The sequence below is a fragment of the Falco cherrug genome, chromosome 1, assembly GCF_023634085.1.
Source record: "Falco cherrug isolate bFalChe1 chromosome 1, bFalChe1.pri, whole genome shotgun sequence".
Taxonomy (NCBI): domain Eukaryota; kingdom Metazoa; phylum Chordata; class Aves; order Falconiformes; family Falconidae; genus Falco; species Falco cherrug.
This window is the reverse complement of record NC_073697.1, coordinates 13,860,017-13,887,113: the sequence shown is the minus strand read 5'-3', so window position 1 is coordinate 13,887,113 and position 27,097 is coordinate 13,860,017. Positions and strand designations below refer to the sequence as shown.

Here is a 27,097-nt window from a genome sequence, read left to right as displayed (position 1 = left end):
TTACTTCTGCACTGCTATCTGCTGGAGTTTCCACCAGCACCCAACTCTCTTAACTAGAATGTCCTCACAAAGCTAGTAACTGAAAGTTACACAAGGCTAACATCAATCTAGCTTGCCTTCCACCACCTACAATTTTAGGATTCACATTTTCAATTTAATACTCACATCCTTAGACTATCCAAGAGCTCAGACCTGCAGCATGAAGTCCCACTTTAGCTTTATAGGTGAAAATGAGATGTATCATCCAGAGTGAGTATCATGGCTCTGATTCTGAACACACTTTGGACAACATGTAAGTAGAGAAAATGTATTACTGGAATTAGGGTGAGAAAACTGCTTAGAAATCCAATTAAAGAGAAGTTTTAGCCTGTTACTTAGAAAACATTGTATTGTCCACACCTGCTGCAAACCGCTGTTTTCCTTAACAAAAAAAAGGGAAAAGTTCTAGAAATTAAGAGTGGATTCTCAATCATAATAACAATTAACACTGTGAATGCTGCCAAACTTAAAGTGAAGAAAGAGTAAGTGTAATCTGTAAACCAAGGACTGATATCAGCAAACTTAGAGCAAAGCCACCTGGTTATCACTAGCTCAACAAGAGAGGCCAGTCTAGGAAACGGATTCTTTTAGGCATTTACAGTTCACTATCAGAGGTGCTCACAACACCTGAAAAAATAGTACAGATAACTAAATTTAAGTATCGCTGCTCAATTACAAAAGTTTTAAAAATAATACATAGTTGCGTAGTTGGTAAGCATTTCAAGGACAGATGGGTTAGGGGTAGTGAGAAGATGAGCAGCCCTTCCAGAACTTCTCCTTCAATTTCTCCCATTTACTGAGAGAATAAAGAAACACAAGTTTGAAATATTCCAAGATCACCTTGCTCCTTGGGTGCATGCATGAGTGTAGGTGTCCACAGTATGGATTCTTCTCCCCAGTGGCAAGCACCAAACCAATTATGTAGGAGTAAACAGCAAAGTGATTATCGAACCACATGTGTTAATGAATTACAGGCATCTCAGCAGTGGAGATGAACTGCGCAGTATCATTGCACTAATGAAATGCTTAAAGCCAGCATCCTAAAACTAAACTATCATTATATCAGTTACAAGTACTTGCCATGCCTACGGGTGCTTCGACTCTAGCATCTGCAAAGAAAAGTTTATTATTTGATAGGAGGACCATCAAAGCAGAGTTGAGCTGTAGCTCCAGAATCTTTATGGATCTGAGCTACTTCTGATTGCACCATCAATGTCCCCTGGCTCACATAACATCTTCTGGCTCACAGAAGACAGAGTGCAGATTATTTAGCTGCTTGGTATTATTTAGCTGCTTGGTTTTAAATCAGAGATTCATTTTGAAAATTCTTTTAGCTGTACTTTCTTTTTCTTTTTCTTTTTCTTTTTTTTTTTGAGAGAGGTACTAAGAGGTAATCTACAATTTCGAAGAAGTGTAGTTGGTATCTAGGCACCTTCAAAGATGCATTGACATTGGTTTGCTGTTTCACAGGACAGAGTTTACACATCAAAACCGAACAACTTGATTTATTTAAAATTCACCTCAAAATGCACTGTGTTTAGTTTCTTTTTTCAAAATGAACATTCAAAGCATCAAAATATTACTAATTTAAAAAGAACCTTTGTTAAGAATAAGATAATTCACATACCGTAGATTGTGGCTGTGAGGGGAAAGAAACAACCAATGGTAGATTAGGCACAGTACTAAGGCCAACATGCCAGAAAACAACACAGCTCGATGCTCAACTTTTACATGACCTGGACAAACCAAAACAATTGGGCAGGAAAATAAAACCAACTGCTTACTTGAGGGTAAGGGGTTTTTTTTGTAAAAAAAAAAAGTGTTAGTAAGTTTTCTATCTAGACCTAACTCGTTCACGTATTTAAAGAAATCTATCTTCTTCCAAATAACAAAAAATGTTTCTAAACCAAGGCAGATTATTATTTGGAACTGGCATAGTAAAATAAAGGATCACAGTATACAGAGCTTAAAATCCTGTACCAGGAAGGAGCAACAAGTGGTTTACAAGGGGATCATTTAAGTATATTATCTAATTTTTAAAAACAGAGATATAAAATATCAGTTGCATAGGGATTTAAATATAAGGCCAAGCAGGAGATTAAAGTAAAATAGAGATCATAAGAAGGGCACAATGGTGTCAAAACATAGTATTTCCATTTGAATTAATGTCTAATTCAAAATCACAGTATTTTGCTAGTACTACAAACAGTGAATGTCACACTGTCCCATTAATCTTGAACTGAAAACTGACATTAGAACTTCTAATAGTACAAAACTAAAGCTCATTGTCTAAACCTGATCAGTGTATTAGCACAATAGTGCTTGGTACGTACCTGATTTATATACTCTACCTTCTGTAAATAATATAAAGGTTATTTCTTGTTAATAAGTGTGAGATCACAATATTACTGCATGCCATCAGTGGTTTGCAGGCTTACTTGACATTTAATTATTCAGTCTTTAAAAGTGTAAGATCCCACCCTGCAGAATCTTCACCCATTGAACACAAAACACTGTCATCAATAAAATACAATAGAAGTTCCACCCCTAAAAACTAACATATAAGCCAGGATTGTAGGTCTAAAACCCAGTACAGTTCATTATTATTAACTCACAGCAATTTTTGTTAGGAAGGTAACCTGTAGACTTCCAAATAATCCTGCGTGTATTAAATATAAACAAGTATGTAACTAACTGTCATCTCTTGGCATTTCAAGTAGATTATTCAATTGTGAAAGTATTTCTGCAAAATCAATTTTAAGTTGTTAAAATGAAGTTCAAATATTAATTTCCGTATCTACATGTAGCTTAATTACCCTAAAATTGTAAGGAATAGTAGTGTAAGGGGAAAAAAAAATTCTCCAGATGAATCAGGCATTACGGTACACTAACTGGGAATACCTGAACCAACATTGTAACTGAAAAAGTGCATAAACATGGTAATACTACAAATGTGTTAACTACAGAACAAAAAGGTTTTCTGAAAGCTAAGTGATACTTTACATGCTATTTACAGGTTGCAATTTTTCCAGAGACCACAGAGCCAATTTACGATCTTAAAAATCCTTTGACAGATTCAAAGCGTCCTTTGGCTTCCATCCTATTCGGTCAAGAACCTATTCACACACCAGTAAATCAGGTACTGTACAGTCGAACAGCACTGCCATTGTGGTTCTGTAATGCTTCAAAATTCATTCCTTTCTGTTCTTTGAAGAAAAAGCAGTATTTTCATTTCACACTTTTCGTAGGTGTTTCGGATTCTGTAGACTGTCTCCCATCAGTCCATGCCTCTCGTGTACTCTTCAGCGCTAGTGTTTTCTGCTGGTCAACCACAACGTAGTCAACTCTTTCATCTGCCACGCTGCTGCCTGAACCACTGCTCTTTTTCTGGGAAAGGCAAGGGATAATTAACGTAAGTTTTCCACTAACAACAAAAAGTAAGTAGATGTCCCAAACAAATATAGAACAAGCACATGTTTCTCTGAAAGGTCCAACATAGGCTCTCCGATTGACCATTTGACAAATTAGTTAAGACGATCTTGCTGGAGGTTCTCTTTCCCCGCAACTGCTTGTGAAGAAATGTTAAACTCTTGATTGCAGAAATGCAAGTGTTGAAGAACTGCTTACCTTACGAGGTGGGGTAGATTTTCCCGAATCCAGGTCCAGATCTAAATATTCTACTTGCTTATCTCCTTTAGGTTTTACCATAGGGCTGCTTCCTCCGTCAAGACTGTTGCTTCCGAACAAATTCTGAAATTATAACACAAATAACTTCAGCTACAAAGGTATGTGTTAATGGTCCACACTATCAAATAAGCTTATTATAAACTGCCAAAATACTAAAGGTTAAAGAACTGGCTGACAGCTCTTGCAATCAGTTAACCCATGCAAATTGTACTGACATTGTCTAACAAGGTGATATATGCTAAGTCAAAACCGGGACAGAGTCAAAATCCAACAGTGGGGAAAAAACCCAAAACCACCCCCACCCCCCCAAATTTAAGGTTGCCACCAAACCAATCTGTACCTTCCACCTAATGTCCCTTTCACATAATGAGAAAAGAATGGAGTGTGGTTTGTTCTTTTTAAGTGAAGTTGTTACACCTTAAATTTAACATTACATAACAACAAATTTTTTTTATTTCTTTGAATTGCTCTTAAATACCTTACAAGTATTCCAGCCTTACAATAGTGGCAAAACTTCAAATGAAACTTTACATTTCATTCAAAAGCCATTGTGGTTAAGCTGAAAATCAAGAAGTACTATTCAACTGATAAGACCAAAAGATTAAAAGTTCAGAAGATTGTGTAGGGCTGCCTAAACTGAAGTTGCATTGTATATACCTAAATTTCAATTAGCCCAGACTTTTACAACCTCACCTCCTCTCTCCTCTCCCAGCCTGATCCCTCCCTCTTAACAGGTGTTATAGGAACAGTACAATAGAAGGACTCTTCTCTAAAAGATAAAGAAAAAAAAAAAAGGAAGACAGAGGGCAGCAGTCAGCAAAAAATGAAGAAGAAGGCAGAAGGAAAGACAGAAGGGTAAGGCTGACAGCAACTTGAAAGAAAAACCAGAATATTACTGATTTTATTAAATAAAACAGAAGTATGACATGTCCAAACAAGGTACTTCGAAGCCGATGACAGAAAAGGATGGAAAAGCATGGTCTCCTTTCTAAGACGCAGTTGGAACAATTTGCAAAACAGCTGTAATTGGCACATTTTAAAACAAAGGGCTTGAGATATCTGGGAACATTCAGGTTCTCTAGGAAACAAAATGCTTTATGGGTTAAAGCTTAATGGGCTGGGCTTTTTAAATTGAAGTTAGCCATTATATCTGTATTGTCAAACTCATTTAATATTAAGTGGAAACAAGGACAAACACAAACAACCAAGACAAAGTTAATTTCTGTTGTCCAAATTCTCCAAACAAATTTCTGCATATTTAACATACAAAAATCAGGTTCTGTATCAATGTTTCCAGCACAAAATAAAAAAGCTATTGCTCTTTGAACAAAAAAAAATATCTGTTATTTCAAACCAAACAGAGAGGCAGAACATACGCATTAGGAAACAGAAACTTTAAAGATACGTAAATGAAAATTAAAGGAAATCTGTAACACAACCTTAAAGAATGAACAGTGCAAGCAAACAGAAGATTTTAATGACAGGCCATATGAGCTGTAATATTAATTAAGACTGTCTTGGCACAGAAGTTAAACCCCTGAAATGGCATTGTAAGAATCAACAGAAATCCCCAATTTGATCTGCGATTCTGCTGCAGGGAGAAGCCTGGGCAGAGGCGATTCTAAACCTTTGTGTAAAATGGGATGTTTCTTGCATCTGTAAAATGGGACATTACCGATTACTTACCAATGCCTCTTGCAAGAGAGGGTCTAAGTTTTTACATCACCAGCTCCCCCCTGCTGAAGCCCACTTCCCCTGGGAAGCATGCCTGCACTGCGGGCAGGTCAGACATCGGACAAGGCACAGGCCAAGGTGCTCTGCAGGCTCGTGAGCTTGCACCCAGCCAGAGCTGCCGCAGCAGAGAAGTAGCAGGAGGGCCTCGCTCGGGGAAACCGAGGCAGCATCCAGAGGCAGCAATAGTGAGCTGGAGGGGAGGGAGACTGGAGGAGATCAGGGAGGGCATCCAGAGCAACAGGAGATGAGGAAGCAAGCAGCACTGCGAGAGGAGAGTCCAGGGTGTAGTGAAATGGGCTAGCACATGCCGCATAAGAAGGCAGACAAACAAACAGAACAATAAAGGTGCTATAAAGGCCCCCTCCAAAGAAGGTCTTTCATAATGCTTTAAAGATGAAAAATGCTGCTGTATTACCTACTGAGAACCCAAGCTGTGAAAATGGGGTGAATAAATTAAACTATACTGAACAAAAAGCTGAGCTCAAGATACAGGTTTTCCTCTAGTGCCTTACGGGTACTCTGGACCACGTTTTAGTCTCGGCCTAGGTCTACTGCTGCTCTCTTACTTTAAAATATCATTATGGCTTCTTCTTCTTCCCTCTCACCTTCCAGCCCAACCAAACAAAAACCACAGCACACATCATTAACTTTTCCTAACTAGCTCTTCACTTACTGAACTGCAAGCTGAATATCTGAAACTTTATCATTTGAGAAAATTCTCTGCTAAATGAGAAAAAAATACATATATTCAGTACATAAAGATTCCTTCTAACCTCTTTTTTTGAAAGAAGCCTAGTAAAAATACACATAGCTCAGTCTATATAGAATGTGAACAACAAATATCAATCCTTCTGGCCTCACATCCTCCCTGTTCCTTCCACATTTCTTGGAAGACGTCCTTTTAATAAAGGCTTTTAAGCACGGCTCAGAGGTCCTAAGACGGTTTGTTTCCCTTGATGGCACAATACTGAACTGGTGCATAGCCCAAGCAATTACAAAAAGGAGACAGTTCCTAGGTAAGAGGGTGGGAAAAAAAAAGGTCATGTATTGAACTGTTTTGTACAATATGTATACTAACCATTCTCTTTATATATGGTTATGCTCTTAACTTCTTCAGTGAAATCTTACCAAAATTACAATTTTTCTATGGAGATTTTTTTATTACTATATTGATCTAGAAGTATAAAGGGAGTGATGTTGAGTGGAAGGATCTGTGTTTGCATGATTTAAAAGTAAGGACTGCACAGGAAGACAGTAGTTAAGACGTAGATTTTACATACTGGGTCTTCAGTGGACTGATTTGGATTCATGGATACATAATTCTCTTCACTGTCGTGCGAATCACTGCTGGAAGTTGTGCTATGAACTGAATCCGGTCTGGGAGACATGGGAAACCTGGAGGAGCTAATTACCAGGAATTATTTTACAAACAATGCATCTCTAATATCTTAAACCTCCTGGTAAACAACAAAAATAAGCATATTAGAGCTGAAATTTTCATTCATGTTTACTAGAGTGTCACATTTTTTGATTATACACAGTCCTTTATATTTAATATTACAAAATAAAGAGTCATATGGACACATTTTGTTTCAATTCAATTCCATGAGCATACACACACACACACTTCCAAAGGAACCTTAATTTGTATTACACAGGGTAAAAATATAATACAGACGTACACACATTTATTAACACTCAACAAAAACAATTAATCCAAATGAGGAAAAGCTAAGAAACTTACTCTCGTGCAAAGCTTCTGGTGATAGGAGATCTAACTGGGGCTTGTAATTCTTCCCATTCAGGCAGAGGTTTTATTTCTAGTGGAGCTGGTTTTGCTATGTGAGAAACAGATAATCTTAAAGCACAGAACATACTTCAACAAACTTAAATGTAATAGCTTTTCAAAGCCTAAGTAAAAAAAATAAATACTTTTTTTAAATAGTAAATACTAGTTAGGAAAAGGAGACACTGTTCAGTTCTCAGAAAACCAAGATATATTAACTTATATTTTTAATCTTTCCAGGTACTGAAAAAGCAACATAAATTAGAAAAACGCTGCACAATTTAAGAATTTTGCAAGATATATTTGTACGTAGTAATTCTGTTTTGAAAAGAGACTCTGAAAATGGCAGCATCATATTCTGTCTTTACTCTGCCACAGTGACTTGTTGAACTGACAAGCCCAGGACAGGGTTGATGGCCTGTTTCAGCACCACCTCTGGGTACTTTTCTTGCTCACGGACAATTATTATTATTATGTAGACTCTGCCCTCACTGCATACATGTGCCTTTACCAATTTCACAGCTCAAAGTGTGGGCAGAATCTGCAGCTAAGACTAAGTTTGCAAAAGAGAAAGAGATGAGCCAACACCCAGATTCAATTCCAAGAGGTGTCTGCCTGGCTTCAGTGCTTACCAATAGACAGGCAGAGTAGCAATGTGCCCTTAATGACGGCTAACATTGTTCTAGAAAAGGTGCCATTTTTAAATTCAATTTTCAGAACAGAACCACAAATAAGAGTATTAGTGCCAAACACATTGTCCCTTCCTCCAGCTTGTATGTTTCACCCCTCCTAAATGTTAGAAAAAAACCCCAAAGAATAAAAGGAGTTGGGGGGAGGGGGGAATTAAAAATTAAAAAAAAAATAAAAAATATCACACCATCAAACTGCTGTCACAGTTTGAATCTCAACTTCATCCTCCCCAAAACTGTTTTTAGAAAATGAAATGCAATGCCATTATAACAACACCCTTTCCTCTCCTCTCCTCCCCCCTACACACCTCCCCCATCAGTTTGCTGCCCGTTAGCAGATTTACCATGACCAAATGTCAGGCATGTAGCACTAGAGTTCACGAAGAGCAAGAGCTCTCGTAAGTGACCACATGAGGAACTGACAGAAATCAGCTGCTTAATCAGTGTGGTTGTCTCACAAGGAAAAAGCAGAACTGTAGTCATCATACTTTCATTATATTCACACTTCAGATTGAGTTTATAGAAAAGTCAGCTATCATATATTGAACTTAAGGACTCCCAATCCAAATTTTCTGGGTAAGTATCAGTCTTTAGTATCCCAAACAGTTTTCTCCTTTTCTCTGTTAAGAAGTCATAAATTACACACTCAAGGCATATCAAGCCTACTCCAGTAATTCTGCCGCTTTAACTCACTTGCTCATAAAAAGCTGTCACCACAGACTCAGAAGAGGAACTACAACTCATCTATCTCAAGATATAAAGTATCATATGAGATAGGACTGGCAGAACCGAAGTTGACGTAGGCAAGATGATACTAAAGCATGAGTGACACAACAGTGATCAGCTTGGCTCAGGTCCTCTAGAAAGTCCTCAGACTACCTGGCAAGTACGAACGGTGGGCAAGGTACTGCTCCAGCAGAAATTGTCAGGACTTTGTCAGAAATTTGTCCAAAGCCCACTGAGGATAGCAGGGATATTTCATCCAGTTGCAATGGGCTTTAACAACCAAAAGTAATGATCAGTGACATTTCTGTGAGATTTTTAACGTTAATCGTAATCTCCTCTATTTCTTGCGACTATGTAAGGCACCAACTTGGCACCTTCAGTAAAGCCCATCAGACTAATTGCAATGCTCTTTAAGATGGATAAATAAATCTCTGTACTAGTAAATGGTCAGAAGATAAATATTTTGCTTTATTTCAGTGTTTAGCCAACAGTAGGAGACCCAAGTAAACTGTGATTTCAGGTTATTGACTAACAAAAGTTATTTCAAGCAACTTACAGGTAAGTCATATATACTTGCTTCTAAATAAACAGACAAAAAGTAAATCCAAAATAAGAACAGCTACAACTTAAGAGATCAGAACCCATGTTAATGTCAAGGAAATGTTTCCATGCGCTGTTCAAGCCTTCAAGACTTTAATTCCTTATACAGGAAACTTTTTACTTGGCAAGGAAAATGCACCCATGATCTTAGATTATAACAGAAGTAAAAAGACTGTACAAGAGTTAAAGTTATTCTAGAGTAACAGTTTTCTTAATTTTTGTTTTACTTATTTTTATAAAGCTCCATATACATACAGTGCTAAAGTACATACCCTTTCTTCTTGTAGTAAAGTCACCTATGGTTTGTGAATCAGTTCGCTCTAAACCATGTGGTTTAGGTCTTAAAATTTTAGGACTTTGACCTAATTGGTAAAAAGAAGACTCTCTTAATAATATTCTATTTGTAACTGGAAAATGGAATTTTGTAAATAAACAGCATGACCCCCTGCGGAAAGGTTAGCGCCACAAGCATAAGCAAGCTGCTGAAGGAGTTTCACAGTCTAGCTAAGTCTCACACTAAGGGCTTAAGCACCAAACCAGAAACAAACAAAACACTGCATGCGAGTAATTTGTCGGAGGCAAGCATAAAAGGTGTACAAAAAGGCTAAGAAGTGCATCAACAAGTACTGTAACTGTTAACTGGTTTCAAGTTGAATTACACAAAAAAAAATACATACTTGAGGACTATCTAGCATGACAGGAGAATAGTCATGTTTCAGATGCAAGCTGAGGTACCCTCAAAGAAATTAAATCCTCTTTAGTCACAATATTACTTTGGAAATAGTGATACTCTTGGGAGGTCTCCTATCCAGTGCGCATCTCCCACTCAAGAAGCCCCAAGAATCTTTTTGTATTTGTTAATCTTGTTCCCTAGAGGTCTACATCTGTCTGTACCAAAACCACCTCTCCAATCTTGCAGACACAGAGGGACTTTCTTTCCAAGCTCCCAGCCTGCACACTGTCCCCTCACCATAGCACAACCCAAACTCCACCGGAAACAACCCTGTCATAACATTACATTCTCTAAACGTTTTTTATTATTGCATATTCCCATATACAAGTGCAGTAGACGCACTAATCATTCCCCGATCTATTATGCTATCATATGCTATCATGTTATTAGGATAACATTCCCCTATATTATTCTATCACGCAACGCAACACTTTAAATTAATCTGGTAACAAGGTGAAGAGTACAAACTAAGAGAACATTAGAGTCACTAAGCTCCCTACAGGCAGTAACATAACCCCTCTCCCAGCAAGGAAGTTCTCAGCCAACTTGACCAAACTCTGTGTTTCATCACACTGTCTATTTTAAATAAGTATGATCAATAACACTTAACAATTCTAACCTTCCGTGAAAGTCTATCTGACAAAGTGTTAATATTAGAAAAGGCGAGTGCCTTCAAGTGTTACACCAAGAAGCCGTATGAAAAGTAAACCTTTACAATAAACCAAATTAAAAAAGTTTAAGCCTGATTACGTTAGAAAGTTGCCCTACAGCACAAAGTGGAAAAGGACTGGTACAGACTCAGCTGTGGGCTGGTACAACCGGCAATGAGTGAGAATGCTATGTAAAAAATAAACTTGGCAACAAACACCAGAAGTTTGCAAATCTCTGCCCCAAGGGTTTTGCATATGAAGTGCTCTATTACTGTTATCGCTGAAGTATTGGGAATAATCAAGTAAGAACAAGAAAGGTAAACAGGAAGGTTTTATACTGTATCTTAACTTCTACACAGTGCTTCTGAGAGGCCATGCAGTTAAGACAAAATTTATTTATTTACTAGTAGTGCTACTTTCACACAGATGGTTCTTTTCCAATTTCAAAATCAGATGCTCCCTTAAATGGCTGAAGTGCCAATGAAAAGGCCAAGCAGTTGGGCAATGCTGACCAAAGACCCAGATTGCGAAGCACTACACAAAACATTTCTGTAAACTATGCTGTTGACTGGAGCCAAGTCAAAAGCATGACCCAAGATGCTGGCATAGCTCACTCTGAGATGATTTGATATTCTTAAGTACCTTGCCTACAACTCTATAATAAAAGCTTGCCTATATAAAAAGACCAAGATCTTAAAATCAATTGAACAACTGTAGAAGTTCAAATTCAAACACCTTTTATTAAGAACAATTTGATACTGAATATTACTATCTAATGATATTAACTTTTTACGATCTGATTTAAAAGAAATTTGGCTCAATACAACTAAATTTAAAATGCCAATCAATGCACTGACATATGAGCAAGATTCTAAGTACAGTGAGAAATCTGGTAGAGGTAACAGGGTTAGTGACGTTATTTAACTAGCGTGTGCTTTATAACCTCTCTGCTCTTATAGCCAAACATAGGCTGAAGTGCCTAAAACCCATCATACAGAAGACAAGTGCAAGGAACTCAGGGCTGTGACTCATTATTTCTACTCTGTTAACGATGCTACGTGGTCTTGTGCAGCTAACCTTCCTAAGCTGTGATTATCCCCATTTGTAAAAAGTGGCTATTATGTAACTGTGTGCCTCATACTTCATTTAGCACTTATAAACCATTCTGAGACTTTCAGAAGAGCTATATAAATAAGTACAGGTCCCTATAATATTTCTCTTCTGCATCAGCCAAGAACATACAAAATGTTCCAGCATAAAATAAACTCTGTGAGCTTTCATCTCTTGCTGCTGAAAAACTGTTCAACCTAAATAAATCTGGTGGCAAAACAGCTTGCTGCTACCAACTGGCCAGGATAATGCAATTCCTCTAGTTTAATACGTCACAGAGAATTAAAATGTTTGTGCAGGTTTGTTTTTCCCCACTCCCTACAAAACAAAACCTACAAGGCCTAATCTCTGCTGAGGAGCTTATACTGCGCACCAGAAAAGACCTGACACCAGGCAAAGGAAAGGGGGAGGAGGGAGCGCCATCACAAAGCTGAGGTTACTTGTTTGTGTCCGCAGTGCAAAATTCCTCCACCCTATTTTTGCCCATTTAAGAAGATAAAGTAATATGAGCTAGGGCACAGAAAGCCCTTAATGATGTCCGTTACTCCCTCAAAAGACATATTTTTAATAAATCCATTAGAAATTTTTAAAATGCCATTCTTCATATAAAAATCAACAGTTCTGTCACTATCTTAAGCCAGATCTGTGAACAGAAATATATATATATATATATGGTTTTAGAACTTTGTATCTCTAAGAATTGTGACTGAAATTTCTGGCGCTGCTCCCAGGTAACTTCACTAAATTTCACGGAGGGCACGTCCTAGCACCTCCGAGAAGCCATGAGCTGAATATAATATGGAGGAGAACACGCCTTACACCTGTACAGCAGACTGGTTTCCAAGATCTTTTCTATTCAGAAATAATCACTAAAGGTGAAGTGTCATAGGGCTGTTCTTCAGATCAGCTTAGTGAAGGTGGAAGGACAGTAGGTCTCTGGAAAGCCTGGCTCCACACAGTGTTCCAGTGCCAGCAATACTGAGGAACACATTTCCTGTGGTTTAGGCTCACAAGCCCAAATTTACCTCAGTTTAGGCACTCACATAAGACAATACTTTAAATTTACACACCTGTTCTGGGAAAGAGAAATCTGGGTAAAAAAAATAATATTTTTTCAGATGTATTTCTCCTCCCTCCCACCCCCCTGAAAAGGAAGTAAGTTGTATTGCAACACCACTGGATGTAAACCTACCAAGGGGAAAAAAAACCCCAAATAAGTTACGGCAAGTGAAACCAACCAAACAAGAAGTGAAAATTAGATGTTTTCACTGTTCAGTCAAGTCACCACCTGTGAAATGCAAAGCGCTACAGCCAGGAAAGGGAGAAGCTCAGCTTCTGCACGTTCTATCAGACAAATACTGTACAAGGGCACTCTGAGCTGAAAAAATCACTAATGAAGTCTATTTTTCTAACAAATGGCTGCTTGTAAAAACTGCCAAGCAGAAAAAGCAATTATGGATCTAGCATTAGAGTGCACTCAGACAGCATGAATTCTGCTCCTGGCATTTCAGTGTGTGTCAATGCTGCCTTTGTCTGAGAAGTCATCAGGAGAAGAGTCCATTTCACATGTTTGATTTTGTTTCAAATAACGGTTTAAACTGAAAAACCTTTTGATTTTTCCACTGGCTAATGCATTCTCTCTTTTTGTTTTTCATAAAACACTTGGAATATAATGCTAGGGGGGAAAAAAGGGGTCCCCACTGGAGCAAATTCCTGCATCAGAGTAAGTGGGTCTTAAACATTTTTGGTTTTGAGGACGTAAACCACTCACTGTAGAGCCTCATTTGTTTTCAGGCTATTGCCTTGAAGGAGTAGTACTAGACAAGATTTCTAAGAACGCTTCTTTTCCAACTGGCTGCTTGTTCCATGGCTTGCTGGTAAAGGATTTTACATCAGGAAACTGCAAATATCCTCATGAAAGAGGGCAATGCTCTACTTAAATACCAGCTTAAGTTTTCTAAGGTAAATCTACTACCGTGACATAAAATTTAAGAAATGCATGACCTGTTAATGCTGTTTCCTGGCCAACAGGACTAATCCTCATGGGACAAGAAGATCAGACGCAGGAATGCTAGAGCAGTGCTTTTACTTGGAATAGGAGGGGGAGAGTAAAAGGCAAAAACAGCCACGTAAGTGCCCCACATCCATGAAAGTACTTTGAGAGACATAACCAACAGCAGTTTTTGTTTCCTTTAAAAAATACGCACCTTTCCCCACTTTCTCTGTAATTAGAGGAAACTGAAATTTGCACTGAGGTCCAAGAATTCCAGTTCTCAGAAACATGGTAGGCTTTTCCTTTAAAAAACAAGCCTGAAGCTCATGGCCTTACTCCCACAGGGTTTATTATTTGGTTTTCAATTCTGCAGAATAAACTCCCCCTTTCCTTCTCTTCCTCACCCCAATGAACTCTGATTCCCAAGTACACGGTCTTCAGCACAGAGCTCTACAGATATCCTGCATTTGCTTTTTCATCTCTGTTTTTATTAAGACTATTTCCTGCCAAGGTACTTCTAATTAAAAACATGTATTTAGTTATAAAACATTCGTATCTATTTCCATACCGGTATCCAGCAACAAACAGGAATATCAATAATGTGCTTAGTTTGGGTCAGTGATACCACATGGATGGTGATAAATAGTCTCTTTAGGACAGTAAAACCAAACTGAAATCAACTTATTCTTTCAATATTATGAAATATAAAAAGCACCTAAAGAGAGGCTCTCCAGTTTTCTTAGGTGTCTTTATCTTCTCAAAAGCACTTTTCTCAGAGCACTGGTACTTTGAACACTCAAGAAATTAAGAGTGAATTGGAAAAAATATCTGATTATAGAGAAGTCCAACTGCATCTGACAGCTAAGGTTCACTGGTATTCATAAAATATTTGCCAAATGCCATAAAAACTATTCAGAGAATACCAAAGCTATTAATCATTCAAATACTATTTGATTGCTCTAATTTGTGAGTAACTCCACATGTCTGTATTTTAAAAGCCCCTGAAGCATGATGAACTAAAAGCATTCAATAGCAAAGTGTTCTAAGACAGTGTTCTGGAGTGTTTATTGATTAGTAGTTTAAAGTGGCACTAAGATTCATGAAAGGCCAAGGGATCGCTCCTCACCTCACCTTTAAAAAACAACCACCCCCCCCAAAAAAAAAACCCCAAACACTCACCACCCCCCCGCCCCCCCCCCCCCAAACCAAAAAACTTGCTCACTGGAAAAAAACCCAACCCTAACATTAAGTCTATTTTAAAAAGCCAAGGGAATAGCATGACAATATGTATATCAAAACCTGTGTTTCCTTAAAAAGGCATTAAGCACATGGAGAAGAAAAGAAAAATTGTATGTAAGGAAGAAAAAAAATAGGGTTTTATTATCCATGTTCTTTTGTTCCTGCTCTACCTAGCATCTCTGGAATTCAACACCACCATCTCTACCGTTAGTGTCAGAGCAAGTCTTGCAGTTTTGTCTTCGGAAAGCTCCTATGTTTACATTTTTTTAGAACAATAAACCATACCTTCCTTTGCACCTGCAATGCAGCCATCCAAATGGATTCTTTACCTGAAATTACCTGTTGTTTCAAGGTTTTATAAGACAAGTCACAGCTGCAAGTTAAGAACTGATTTATCATATCAAGGAGCTGCATAAAATTCATTTAAAGCTATTAAGTAAAAACTAACCTTGTAGAAGTGATTTAGTACAGCTATGGAGGAAACACAGTTTTCAGCTAAACTGAGTCTTTGGAGCTTGTGGGGGAAAAAAAACCAGAAAAAAAAAAAATCAATAAATTTGTATTCAGTCTGCCTTAAGAACTCTGAGGAAGCACCACAACACCCCCAAAAATTTTATTTTTTTAAATTCCAAAATGGAATGAACAGGAGGTATAGCTTCCAAGAGTAAATGGAAGGATTAAACACATGGATTTCTTAAAAGCAAAATAAACAGTACTTCTGTTCAGAAAAGTTGTTGTGAAACCAGATCTTCAGTTCAGTTCTTGCTGCTGATTAAAATCACCATTCAAAATTTTTCAATGCCTACTTGTCCTAAAGCCTGAGAAAATGAGTGATCCTTTATTTAAGAATACCCAAGACAACCATGATAGCGTAGAACACTGCAGTGCTGCCAGCTTCTAATTACTATTATTTTTAAAGAATTGTCAGCTCCTGTTGTCACAAATGCCTTAACTGTTTTCCTGAAGTTTTATTTCAGGATGGTGCGGTGCTCCTGCTGTATCAGGACATGCAGTATGTTCACACTGACCAACTCAGACACTCAAACATGTAAATATTTAACAAGGGAACTGTTTACTAGGAACTTCACGATTAATTAGAGTTCTTAAATTCCCTAACTACCGCCTACTTTGCTTGGGATTTTTACAGCATCATACTACACTACAACAACAGGTGATTATGTCAGTCATCTAGCAGCATCACAGGGAGTCCTACAGGGGCCAGAACGTGGCAAATGCTTTACTGCCACATGAAAGCCCTGTACACAAGTACCTCTTCAAAGTGGTCCTGTGCTCTTAAAGAAAGAAAATTGGAATTTTCTATGAAGTTAATCTGTTTGGGAGATGCTCATGAGTAGTCGTGGCAAAGATACAGCCACATTTTTTTATAAACGGTCCACGCATTTGTGGTATAACCACATAAATTATGTCTTGTAACACCTTAAATGAGACAAATCTACAAGAAAAACAACTAGATAAAATTTTTAACGTTTTTAAAACAATCACAACTCCTGACTCAGTGAGAATATCTTTCCTCTACCTTGGTTTCCTTTTGTTTATTGTCTTTTGTTTTTCAAGGTGCAATGAGGTATTTTGCTGGCATGAAAAGAAATGTGTGCATCACTCACTGTCTCTAATCCTAATTTACCACTTGCTGGGCTGAAAATTACCAGGGCCAAGCAGCAGCCTCTTTTAAAAGCAATTGTATGGACTCAGGTTGCAGGAAGCATGTAATACTAAATGTTGATATATTTTTGTTGAAAGATAAATTTTTCGTAAAAAATACAAAGATGAAGATGCACTACGCTACCTATTGGTTATTTTTACTATCAGCAAAATAATCTGTCTAAACCAACCCAAAACTAGGGCTGAAAATTTGTTTAAATAATCTTGAATGCAATTAAACTCTGACAATATTTGGGCAAATACAATCAGGACAAATGGAGCAAAGTCCAGTACCATGTTGTAAGCTGTGAATCCCAAGATCTTTACACTCTCTGTCAGCAATCTGCTTAGTGATCTCGAATGCATTGTTCTATCACAGCTCCCCATGACCCTGAACTTGGATCTGTGCTAAACTGAACTCTCTTGTAAATTGTTTTTAAGTGCTATGAATCAAAAACATTCTAAAAATGGCAGTGTTACACTACAGCCAAGTGAATGAGATTTAACTTTTTATTTTCATTCCATCATGGTCATGAATTCTTAATTCAGCCACATGCCTACGGTTCATATATTTCTTTCCAGAACCTTTTTAAGGTTCCAGAACCCATTTTGGGACAGAGACATGCTGCCCCTCAGAAAAGAGAAGTTACCAAGTTACAGTACGTAGGACATCAAACTCCAAATTCTGCCATCACCAATTCCATCACTGAACGACCTGTTTGATTCAGATATTGAAACAATAAGTTTTGTCAGTCAAGATGGGAAGCACTTATTTCTTAAGACCTCTGAACATCACAGATGAGATATATACACACATACTAAAAGTAACGTAGCTATAAGGAGTCCTTCTGGACAGCTCCTAAACAAGTATTTCTACATTATTATTATTTTCTAGTTTTTAGTCTTAAAGTCTTGCTTTAAGATCATGAACTCCACCCTCCTACTCATGGAAAGAAATCACAGGGCAGGAGGCTCAAAGACAAGCACCCCCATCTCAAATGCTGCATCACTCAAATGCTTCCTCCTGATCCATAAAAAACAATTCACATCCTATCCCCTTTTATTTTTGACCATGCACTTTCCTTGATCTCTGGCTTATGTCACATTTGTACTGAAGACTGAGGTCACTTAGACTCACAGACCTCTGTCAGGCCTTAAAAACTTCTTGTGGGCTGACAGCACAGCCACCTGGGACCTGTCTTGCTAGACAGTGGTCCCTGTGGAGTGCCGAAACGTCCACTACAGTCCTGCAGGCTGTCAGCAGGATGGAGAACACAGGATCTACTGCCTCACATCACAACCCTATTCAGATACTCTGCAGAGCCCCAGCGAAAGTACAAGGTGGAGCAGAAGAAAACCTGGCTGTTTTTTCTGTCTTAGCTATCCGAGTCCTCACCTCACTGCATTTGGGCATCTTTAAATCTACCACTCCTTCTTGGATAAACACTATTTTGAAGAAGGAACATGTGACTGTAAAAACAAATGTCACATAACCACTCTGTGGCAGAACCAGTCAGTCTTTCACCGATTCAGAGAGTAAGACCCAACTGCACGGATGGATGCAATTATTTATTCCGCTTGAAGCCTTTTGCTAGCAATAATGCTTCCAATGTAGCGTCATGACTACATGCAACTGTGGCAAGCTAAAGCAGCGAAAAAGCAGAAATACAATATACACAATGGTTCTTTATAATAAAAGAAATAGCACCCCAGGGAAAAAAAATCAAACAACCACAAACAAATTAAAAGAGAGATTATTTTTGTCATTCAATTACAAGTGAATGCAGAAAAGCACCTGCCAAACAGTCTCCATTTTGTCCCAAGCAGTATATCACTTACCTTTTGGTATGCTTCTCTAAAGAAATAGTAAAGTGCTTTGATTCAAGGTATTGGGGCAAGAAGCCAACACCGTGTTTTGAAATTACTTTCAAGACTTCCAGAAAATACTGGAAGCTCCCCGCATTTACAGAAGCAGCTGTGAGCTAGAAAAATAAAACTACATGAAAATGTAGCGTAATCGCAATGCTATATATTTATTTAAAAAAAAAAAAAATTCTTTTTTAACCCATGGTCTAAACCAAAGTTCTTCTAGAAACTGGTGGAAAAAGACAGAGGGTATCCCATAGGTCACCGTGGCTCCTGGCCCAGGCTGCTCCCACAGGTGGGCTGCGCAAGTACCCTCCCTCAGAATTTAGTTTACCCATGTTCTTGATTTTTCATGACTCAGTCCTCTGTCACAGTCACTACTTGTATGTAACTGTACCTGCTCTTACAAATCTGAAGAATTTTAACAACTTGATAAAGTATCCAGAATGTCATGTGCTTATATCAGATCTGTGGAGACATACACATAACAGTCACTACTGTCGATAGACAGACTGCCAGATCCTTGCTGCCTGATGCATTACTCTTCAAAGACAGCAGAATCAGAAGTAACAGAGTATCTGTTTCATCTCAGGTTTACAAAACAGAACAGCAGAGGGGAGAGCAGCAGTCTGTATGCAACAGCATGGCCACTGCCATCGCTGAGCCCTCCATTTTCTACCCTTGTCAAAGTATACTGTCTGCAAGCAGTAAACCCTTAAACCAGAAGAAAATAGAGATGCTAAGCATATACATGACAACAAAAAGCAGTGTGTTCTTTATGTGCTAGTTTTACTGCATTATTTTTCTGTCAAACGCATTTTTATCACTGACTTTTATTTTTATCATAAACTTCCCTGGCCCACAGAAACATTACTGAGCTAGAGCTAACGCTCACATGAAAGGTGATGGTGATACTTCTCAGTAACAGGGACAGCTACCAAAAAGGGATTGTTACTTGGATGCAGTGCAAACACTATTTTTTCAGGAATCTGTATCTAAGGCGGGGGGGGGGGGGGGGAGGGATGGGGGAAAAAAAAAAGATACAGCAGCTTCTTCAGACAGAACATGAGATGGGCCCTCATATACCTAGAGGCCTTATCACCGACACACTTGATCTCTGCAGTAATACCATCTTTTAGAGAAGCAGCAGTAGTCTTTCAACAGAAACTCTTGAACCAATTGCATATTTTAAAAAAAATATTAAAGTTAAAGAAGCAATACCTAGGAGGTAGCTATTTTGTGTACCATTTACTCCCTTTTTATGTCTTGCTAAGTTTTACTGAGGATAACAGCCAACTTAATGCTTTCCGTGCACTTATTTGTAGCAGAAGATCATTATAGTACATTTATATAAGCAGAAACAACCTGATAATAGAAGTTGCTACAGGAACTTGAAAGCTGTGCTTTGTATTCTACTGTGCTGCTTTTCCATGCTCATTTTAGTTAGGTAATGATCCACAAAACCAGGAGTTTTATTGTATTTTAATACAAAAGGAACTGCAGTTTTATTTCCCCAAAGGTATCTCTGGAAGAAGTTATTTGCATGGAGAACTCAACTACTAAAATGGGAATATATTACCATCCTGATGTGTCGTATCTGCTTTTCACAACAATGGGAAACTCAAAGTAACACACCTGATAAAATTTGAGTGAGCCTCTGTGCATGTGTATGTTGCCAAGATAAAAACCCTTAGTGATAAATCAGAATCATTACCATTCTTTGTAGCTCAAGATCTTCACAAAATTTTTTTTTCCAGCCCCTAAGCTTTTACTATACAATACTTACTTTTGGGGACAGTTTTACTGTAAAATTACTCTCTCTTCTAAATTATATTAAATAATCTCATTATTTCACAGCTATAACAGCTTCTAAAAGTCTACAGGCAAAAAAACCAGCCAGTCACTCTACACTCATTAAGAGGTATGTTAGTACATCTTAAAAAAGGAGGAAAAAAAATATCTTTTCCCTGAGGTTAGCTAAGTCCTTTCTAGCTGTAAAGCATTTGAGGATAGGAGCAAAGCAGGAGCCTTACATGCCACTTTTAGAATCTAAGACACTAATTCAGTTTCAAGACAAGAGATGCAAGAGCAGCAATGCTGCCCCAGCAGACATCTATGTGACTGCTTTGCACTGCTAAAGTGAGCAGCTTTTCAACACAGAAATCTGTTACTTTTGAAGGTCAAACAGTTTATCAGTAAAATGCACAAACTGGCCAGTCAGGGAAAATATTTTAAAGCAGTTCAGTGTTTATTTTGAGAATATTTTCCAATATCGTCTTTCATCAATCTGTTACTAGCCAGTATTTCTTAAAAACTAAACAAAACTACTGTCTGGTAACATGGAAACAGTAAGACACAAGCAGAGAGCCAAGGTCTTGAAAAAGGCCATGCACTGTTTCCTGGAGATGGACAGCCAGAATGAGACATGGTACTTCCCACTTTACACCAAGATCATCTATACCATGATGGTATTGTCTGCTTCACTTAATGACAGGCTGTTTTCACTTAGTGGTAAATATACTTAAAGGTTTAGTTAGTGAATATTTTGGATCATCTGAATATTTGCTGTCGAGTTTTCCCCAAAATGAAGCCATCCATTCTCAATGTAAATACCGATTTTTTTAAGGACTTAGTTTTAAAAATAGGGCTTACTCGAATACAAAGTAGTGCAGATATTTGACCTACTGTTCTTTAGTTCCCACTTCTACAAGAAAGTTATCTTGTCTGAAAAACTGTGTAGTATGGAAATAAGTTCCTCAAACGTTTACCTGTATTTCTGATATGCTGGCTGATAGAAACATCTTAGATTAACTGAAAAGTCTAAGCTATTTATTAGCGATTCTCTATACAAATATCTCTTACGGACAGAGCACAGTACCTTTGTTTCTTAAGAACACCAGTCACCCAAATAATCCTTATTTTAAGGAAAAGTAAATCCAGTACACACCAGATTCAAGACCTTTTTTTTTTTTTTTGGACAGCTTTGAAGGGGCCATCTAAAATTTGGAGATTTTTCAGTTTTGTCATTGAAGTTGTTGCAGCTTCCTCAAACTCAACAGTAATCTTCCACACATTCAGCAGTTTAAAATATTTCCACATAAAGCTAGTTTTCCTTTTGCTTTATGACTTTGTTTAATCTACCACACTCTATGAAGGCAAGGAAATTTTCACCTACCACATTTTATACAAATTTCAATATAAGCATGGAACCCAGCTCCTGTGATAAAGCAAACATATCATAAGAGCTGGCTTGAATTAGAAGTTCCCTCCTCCCATTTGGATCCCAAGGAAAATACATATGGTAACCTCATAGCCCACATGCACATTAAACGTCTTTTGTGACTGCCACGTGTGGCCACTAACACTTAAGTATTAAGCAGTTTGGCCACTAACACTTAAGTATTAAGCAGTTCCAAGATCAAGTGATTCCCCTTGCTTTTACACACCGAAATGAGGACTTACGATTACCTATTTAATAGTAAACACTACTTCTTCAATCTAATTCTTTCTTCATTTGAACACATTTGTAAGAATTATTCTATGTAAAAATTTGTAACATCATTGCATACTTTGAGTAGGACTAAAAAGCAGCACAGTATACAACTCATTCTTGTTGTAACAACTGATTTCTTCTAACAATATTTACATCAAAACCAAACACCTAATAGTTATTTTTAACTTTCACTTCATAAAATGAAATGTGTACTGATCCTGTACCAAGCATTGTTACAGCCATAAATGTGTATTCTATCCAATGCCTCGTGTGCTCTCTCCATCACAAATCGTCTAACTGCCTTCTGTGTGTAAGGATCAAAACTCCTACTTCTGAGTGTTAGCAGTTCTGTGTCATTTTTTCATTAGTAACTAGAGCAATAAAATTTAAACCTATGCTTCTATTTGGCATTGTTATCGAATGATTTAATATGGTTAAAAAGGATTCCTTTATGTTATGGCTGTCTCATAGGATAAAAATAATTTCTAAAATTATTATCATTTTCCATAAATCAGAAGTTGGGAGAGCTGTGTTACTTTCTTAGATGATAAAAATCAACTTCTATTGGATATTTTCCTCACCTTTTCTGTCTGGTTTGAGGTTCCGATCCACTGGCGGTGGCTCACATTCTGCAACAGGTACTGACCGTCTGGGAGGGGTCTTTGGACTGGACCTGAAACCCATGTGAGCAGGAGGAGGGACTTGCTTTCCAAATAACGGAAAATCAAACGTGCCTGGTGTCATTGGTACATAGTTTGTTTCCTGGATGGGTTCAGTGAAGCTGCTGGAATGCTGTCGTGGAGGAGAGTTGGGATTCATTGGGACATAATTTTCATCTAGTTCTTCACTTGAAACACTTCCCACTGTCAACATGCTTCTGTTTTTCTAGAATTAACATATATTTCCTTTAACAAAATAAGTTATGCAATCAGCTGTGAATCATATGAGTTTTTTTAACCTAATCTACTCAGATTAATATATTCTACTGAAACTGAAAAACCACAAACACCGTACAGCTTGCCTTTTTTTTTTTTTTTTTTACATGGGAACAAAGAGCATTCAAGCACTGTCACTGTCGCCTCTCATTAGATCAAGTCATACTTACAAAGTGGTTATGGAAGCCCTCCAATGAATTAGATCTGTCATTCGGAAACGTTCGTGGAATATCATAACAGTCTTGAGAACTAATTTCTAAAGAAACAAGAAGAGAAAGTTGCTATTTATCATTCCTGTTCCTGTCACTTGGCACCAGGCATCCAGAGTCTGTTGTTGTTTACTGTCTGCTTCTGAGAGCATACAAACACACCTCCTGAAGCTGTGGCCCATAGATTTTATCTGTATATGCAAAAGAACTGTATTCACAAACAAACATAGCACTCATCAGTCACAACTTGAAGCTCTTACAGTGGCATTTTTCCATGGCAAGAAAAGAAAAAGTAATTCTCCCTTTCAAAGCAGCAGCAGCCTTCCTGTCAAATAGGCAGGTGTAAAAATTTAGTGCAACAGTAGGTTTTGAGATACTGGGCCCTCATGAAAAACCTGTTCTAAAATAAACAAACAGCAGATGTAATTTAGGGTCTGGAGAAAAGTTTTCTGACTGAACCTTGATAAGTACTGATTCAAATCTGTTGCAGGAACAGGTGAATCTCTGCTCTCAACTCCCCAGTGTGGTCTCCACAGACTCTGTTTGAACAAACTGCTACAGAACCAAAGATCTCGCCATTTCCAGGATCCTGACTGTTGGCACTTCACATTAAGGAGGTCCTCAGCTTTGTGGCTGCTTCTCTGGTGGACAGGGGGTTTTGTGAGTCATCTGCCTCCCAGGTCGCACTCACCCATGGAGGCGACAGGCTGCCTTACCCTGCAACAGGCATGACCTCCCTCCTGATGCCAAGACAGAAAATGTGGGCAAACTCCAGGTTTTACCACCACCTTGCTCTGAAAAAACCTCTGAAGTTTTTTGGAGATTTCCACCTCAGGGGAAAAAATATACACTTCTGCTATTAAGTGCAAAATTAAAACATTATTTTCAGAAAGACTACCTGGTCAGCCTCAGGAGATCTCAGCTTTACTGTGAAAGTACTCACTTATAAACAGCAAAATGAGAGAAGATAAGTGAAGCAAAGAAAGGTCTTTCAGGGTGTTACTTTGTCATTTTAAAACACTAACAACTATCCATATTATTACGCTTAGCCTACAGTATGAATGATAGACAGGATAACACCATCCAAGTGCCTGTATGATCACTTCCACTCTGTGTACTGCCTCCTCCAGAAGACCCAGCCCCTTCCTCATTTCAGCCTCCCATTCTGTATCTAACACAACTTTAACCCCCCCCCCCCCCCGTAACATTAGCATCGATTCTAACCAGTTTGAAATTTCACTTCAAAAGTAACACTCTAATCCCCATCTGCCTTGGGAACCTGAAAAGAAAAATGAAACTCTTAGCCCAAGAGTGGTTAACAAGACTAGAACAACTGCTCTCTGTACCAATAAATACCAGCTTCCCAATCTCTACCTCTCCCTGTATTTCTTGAGTTTAAATCTGAGAGAATAAGAACTGGGGAAAAAAAAAACCACAGGCAGAAAAAAAAACCCCAAACCACTTAACTAAAAGTAGCTCCACTAGATTTGCTAGGACCTGATACACAACCAGCTGCTAAAGGAAGAACAATTAAAAAATTGCACTAGCACATCTGTAACACCAACATCTAGGTGACTGTAAGGAGCAACTGTAATTACACTTAAAAACTGCAGTAAACATATCTATGCCAAGCAAATAAATAAAGGTTAGTGGCAACCATCAATAAATCAGGGTTGATATCAAAGTCTGAGTACACACCAAGTCCCAAAGACCCTCATGAAACACTTTCAGCTTCTGCAGATTTGGACCACTATATAGCTAATGTTTCTTCGGTCGTTCTGGAAGACTGATAACGGCAGTATTGAACTCACCTTATATGAGATTATTCACACACACACAAAAAAAATATTATTAGTTCTTCACTGCTTCACTCACTTCTAAAGAAGAGTGACACCATAAATATGTCCAGGTCTTCAAATATTTTTAGCTAAGACTGAATGCCACAGTGCCATATACATCCCTTATTAATGTCCTGTCCTTTGCTGTTTTGTCAGTTTCCTTTAATAATCATCTTTTTCCTCTTTCTGACATACTTTAAACATTGCAACTACAGACTGCTTTGTGAAGGGTTACACACTTGTTCCTAAAGGCTAGAAAACGCCCCTCATTTCATTCAGCCCACTTGTATAATTCACATCATGTAACTCATCACAAGATCGCATCATTTAACACAAAAATTCTGGAAGAGCAGGATAAAATACGAAATACTTACCTTTACGAAAGATATTCAAATCTACAGTTGAAATGGTGTTACTGCGCGAGGGTGGCATTCCTGCTGTAGGGATGCAATAACTACTATCAGTGTCTGAAGCAGTGCGACTAATGCTACATGTTTCCACAGGAGATCGATCTGCAGCGTGGTGAGGTTTTGGTGGCCGAGGTGGAGGAATATCTGGAATAGTCTCCAGTTTTGAAGTCTGAGACAATGTTCCGTCTGGAAAAGTTCGTGGAATCTGGTAAGTACCTCCAGGTGTGGGGGGAATGTCATAGCTAATGGAGATGTGTCTCATCTGTGCGTCTAATGAAGATGTTGCTGATGGGGTACTGAAAACATGTTGCTCTCCTTCGGCATCAGTCCCAGATGGAGATGCTGCCTTCGGTAAAACATCTTGTGAGTAACTCCTGGGCAAGTTATAAAGGCTGCAGTCTGCCGGTGTCAGTCCAGTACGAGAAGGCGGAGAGTCATAGACACCTTGCTGCTGAAAAAAGCCATTCACAGCATGCTTGCTCGCTGATGGAGCAGGATTTTTGTGGGAGGGCACGTTATCATTGCAGTCTGTTTCAGAAGAGCTGGATTTTGCAGAGTCAGCATGAGATCTACACATAAGATTGTAAGATTAAAATGTTGATGAACATATAAAGAAAACAAACACTATAAATAATAAACACAACACTTAAAATACAAACAAAAAGTCTATCAGTCTCAATTGTGTGTTCTTTTTTTTAATGAAATGCAAGAACTCAATTATTAAACAAACAGTAGTACTTAAGAAGGATCCTGAGTAACTATATACATACAAATCCATGCATGTGAAACAGATAACACAAGTGTGGAGCTTTAGCAGCAGCTAAACAACAAGTTGATGTTTCATAAAGCAAGTGATTATCACAACGCCCGTTTGGAGCAGAGCTTGTTTGGGGGCTGGGAGATTTTAATTTTTTTTTTTAAACCCATGCTGCAAACTGCAGCACTTTAATGGCACTGTTAAAGGTAAAAATAATACACTCAATCCTTGGGTTTGCAGTACTTGCTAGTTTTAATCAGTATAAAAAAAATGTAAGAGGAAAAAATATGGCTGCTTGTAACGTGCTTAAGTGCATGCCTGAAGTTATCTACTGACCATATAAAACTAGTTTGAAATACATAAAGGAGCGAGACATAAGTGATAAGAACAGAAACAGGAGGAAGATAGCATGCTCTTTGGGAGGGAAAAAACAATCCATAGGATGTATGTTCAACAGAGTGCTTCTGTCTTGAATGCAAGTTAAGGCAGTGTCATTAGATAAAATTACACAGTAGTTTACCTTTGATTTTTTTAGAAATTCCATCTTTTATGAGAACAGCACTCATTAATAGTGGTACTAACCAGTACCAGTAAGCTTACATGGAAAGTAAACATATTGCAATCTTTTTTTTCTTTTCTTTTTTTGTAAACCTCCCCAGTTACCTTGCTCCAGGCAGAGAAATTCTGTTATCAGTCAGACTCCTTGCTTAAATAAAAGTCAAGAGAGTTGCAAAATACTAACACAGGTGGAGTTAATGCAGTCCATACACTTTCTGATCAATCATACCACAGTATTTTCATTACCACAGTACCATACCAGTATGTAAATATTTCAGCATGCCTGCGTATCAATGAATAGCTGCTACACTACTCTTACTAAGCTCTATTAAGCAACCAGACCACGCAGTTCGTAAAACTTCTGAGGAACACAAGAAACATTC

The 27,097-nt window shown here is 38.1% G+C and overlaps 1 protein-coding gene across 9 annotated transcripts in view; it reads right to left on the bottom strand.

Moving 5' to 3' along the window:
* Window positions 1–1,524: 1,524 nt before the first annotated feature.
* The window catches only part of GAB1 (GRB2 associated binding protein 1), a 101,282-nt gene continuing 75,709 nt past the window's right edge, over window positions 1,525–27,097 (bottom strand). For 4 of the 9 annotated variants that reach the window (XM_055701015.1, XM_055701016.1, XM_055701024.1 and 1 more), the window contains exons 4-11: window positions 25,364–25,968; window positions 23,113–23,198; window positions 22,589–22,892; window positions 9,534–9,623; window positions 7,205–7,298; window positions 6,741–6,864; window positions 3,667–3,789; window positions 1,525–3,426 (exon numbers count right to left, since the gene is read on the bottom strand). In XM_055701015.1, the coding sequence (XP_055556990.1) occupies window positions 3,268–3,426; window positions 3,667–3,789; window positions 6,741–6,864; window positions 7,205–7,298; window positions 9,534–9,623; window positions 22,589–22,892; window positions 23,113–23,198; window positions 25,364–25,968 (1,585 nt within the window). In that variant the 3' untranslated portion in view covers window positions 1,525–3,267. The remainder of the gene's footprint in view (window positions 3,427–3,666; window positions 3,790–6,740; window positions 6,865–7,204; window positions 7,299–9,533; window positions 9,624–22,588; window positions 22,893–23,112; window positions 23,199–25,363; window positions 25,969–27,097) is intronic. The other 5 variants (XM_055701020.1, XM_055701021.1, XM_055701017.1 and 2 more) reach the window with 3 other exon arrangements.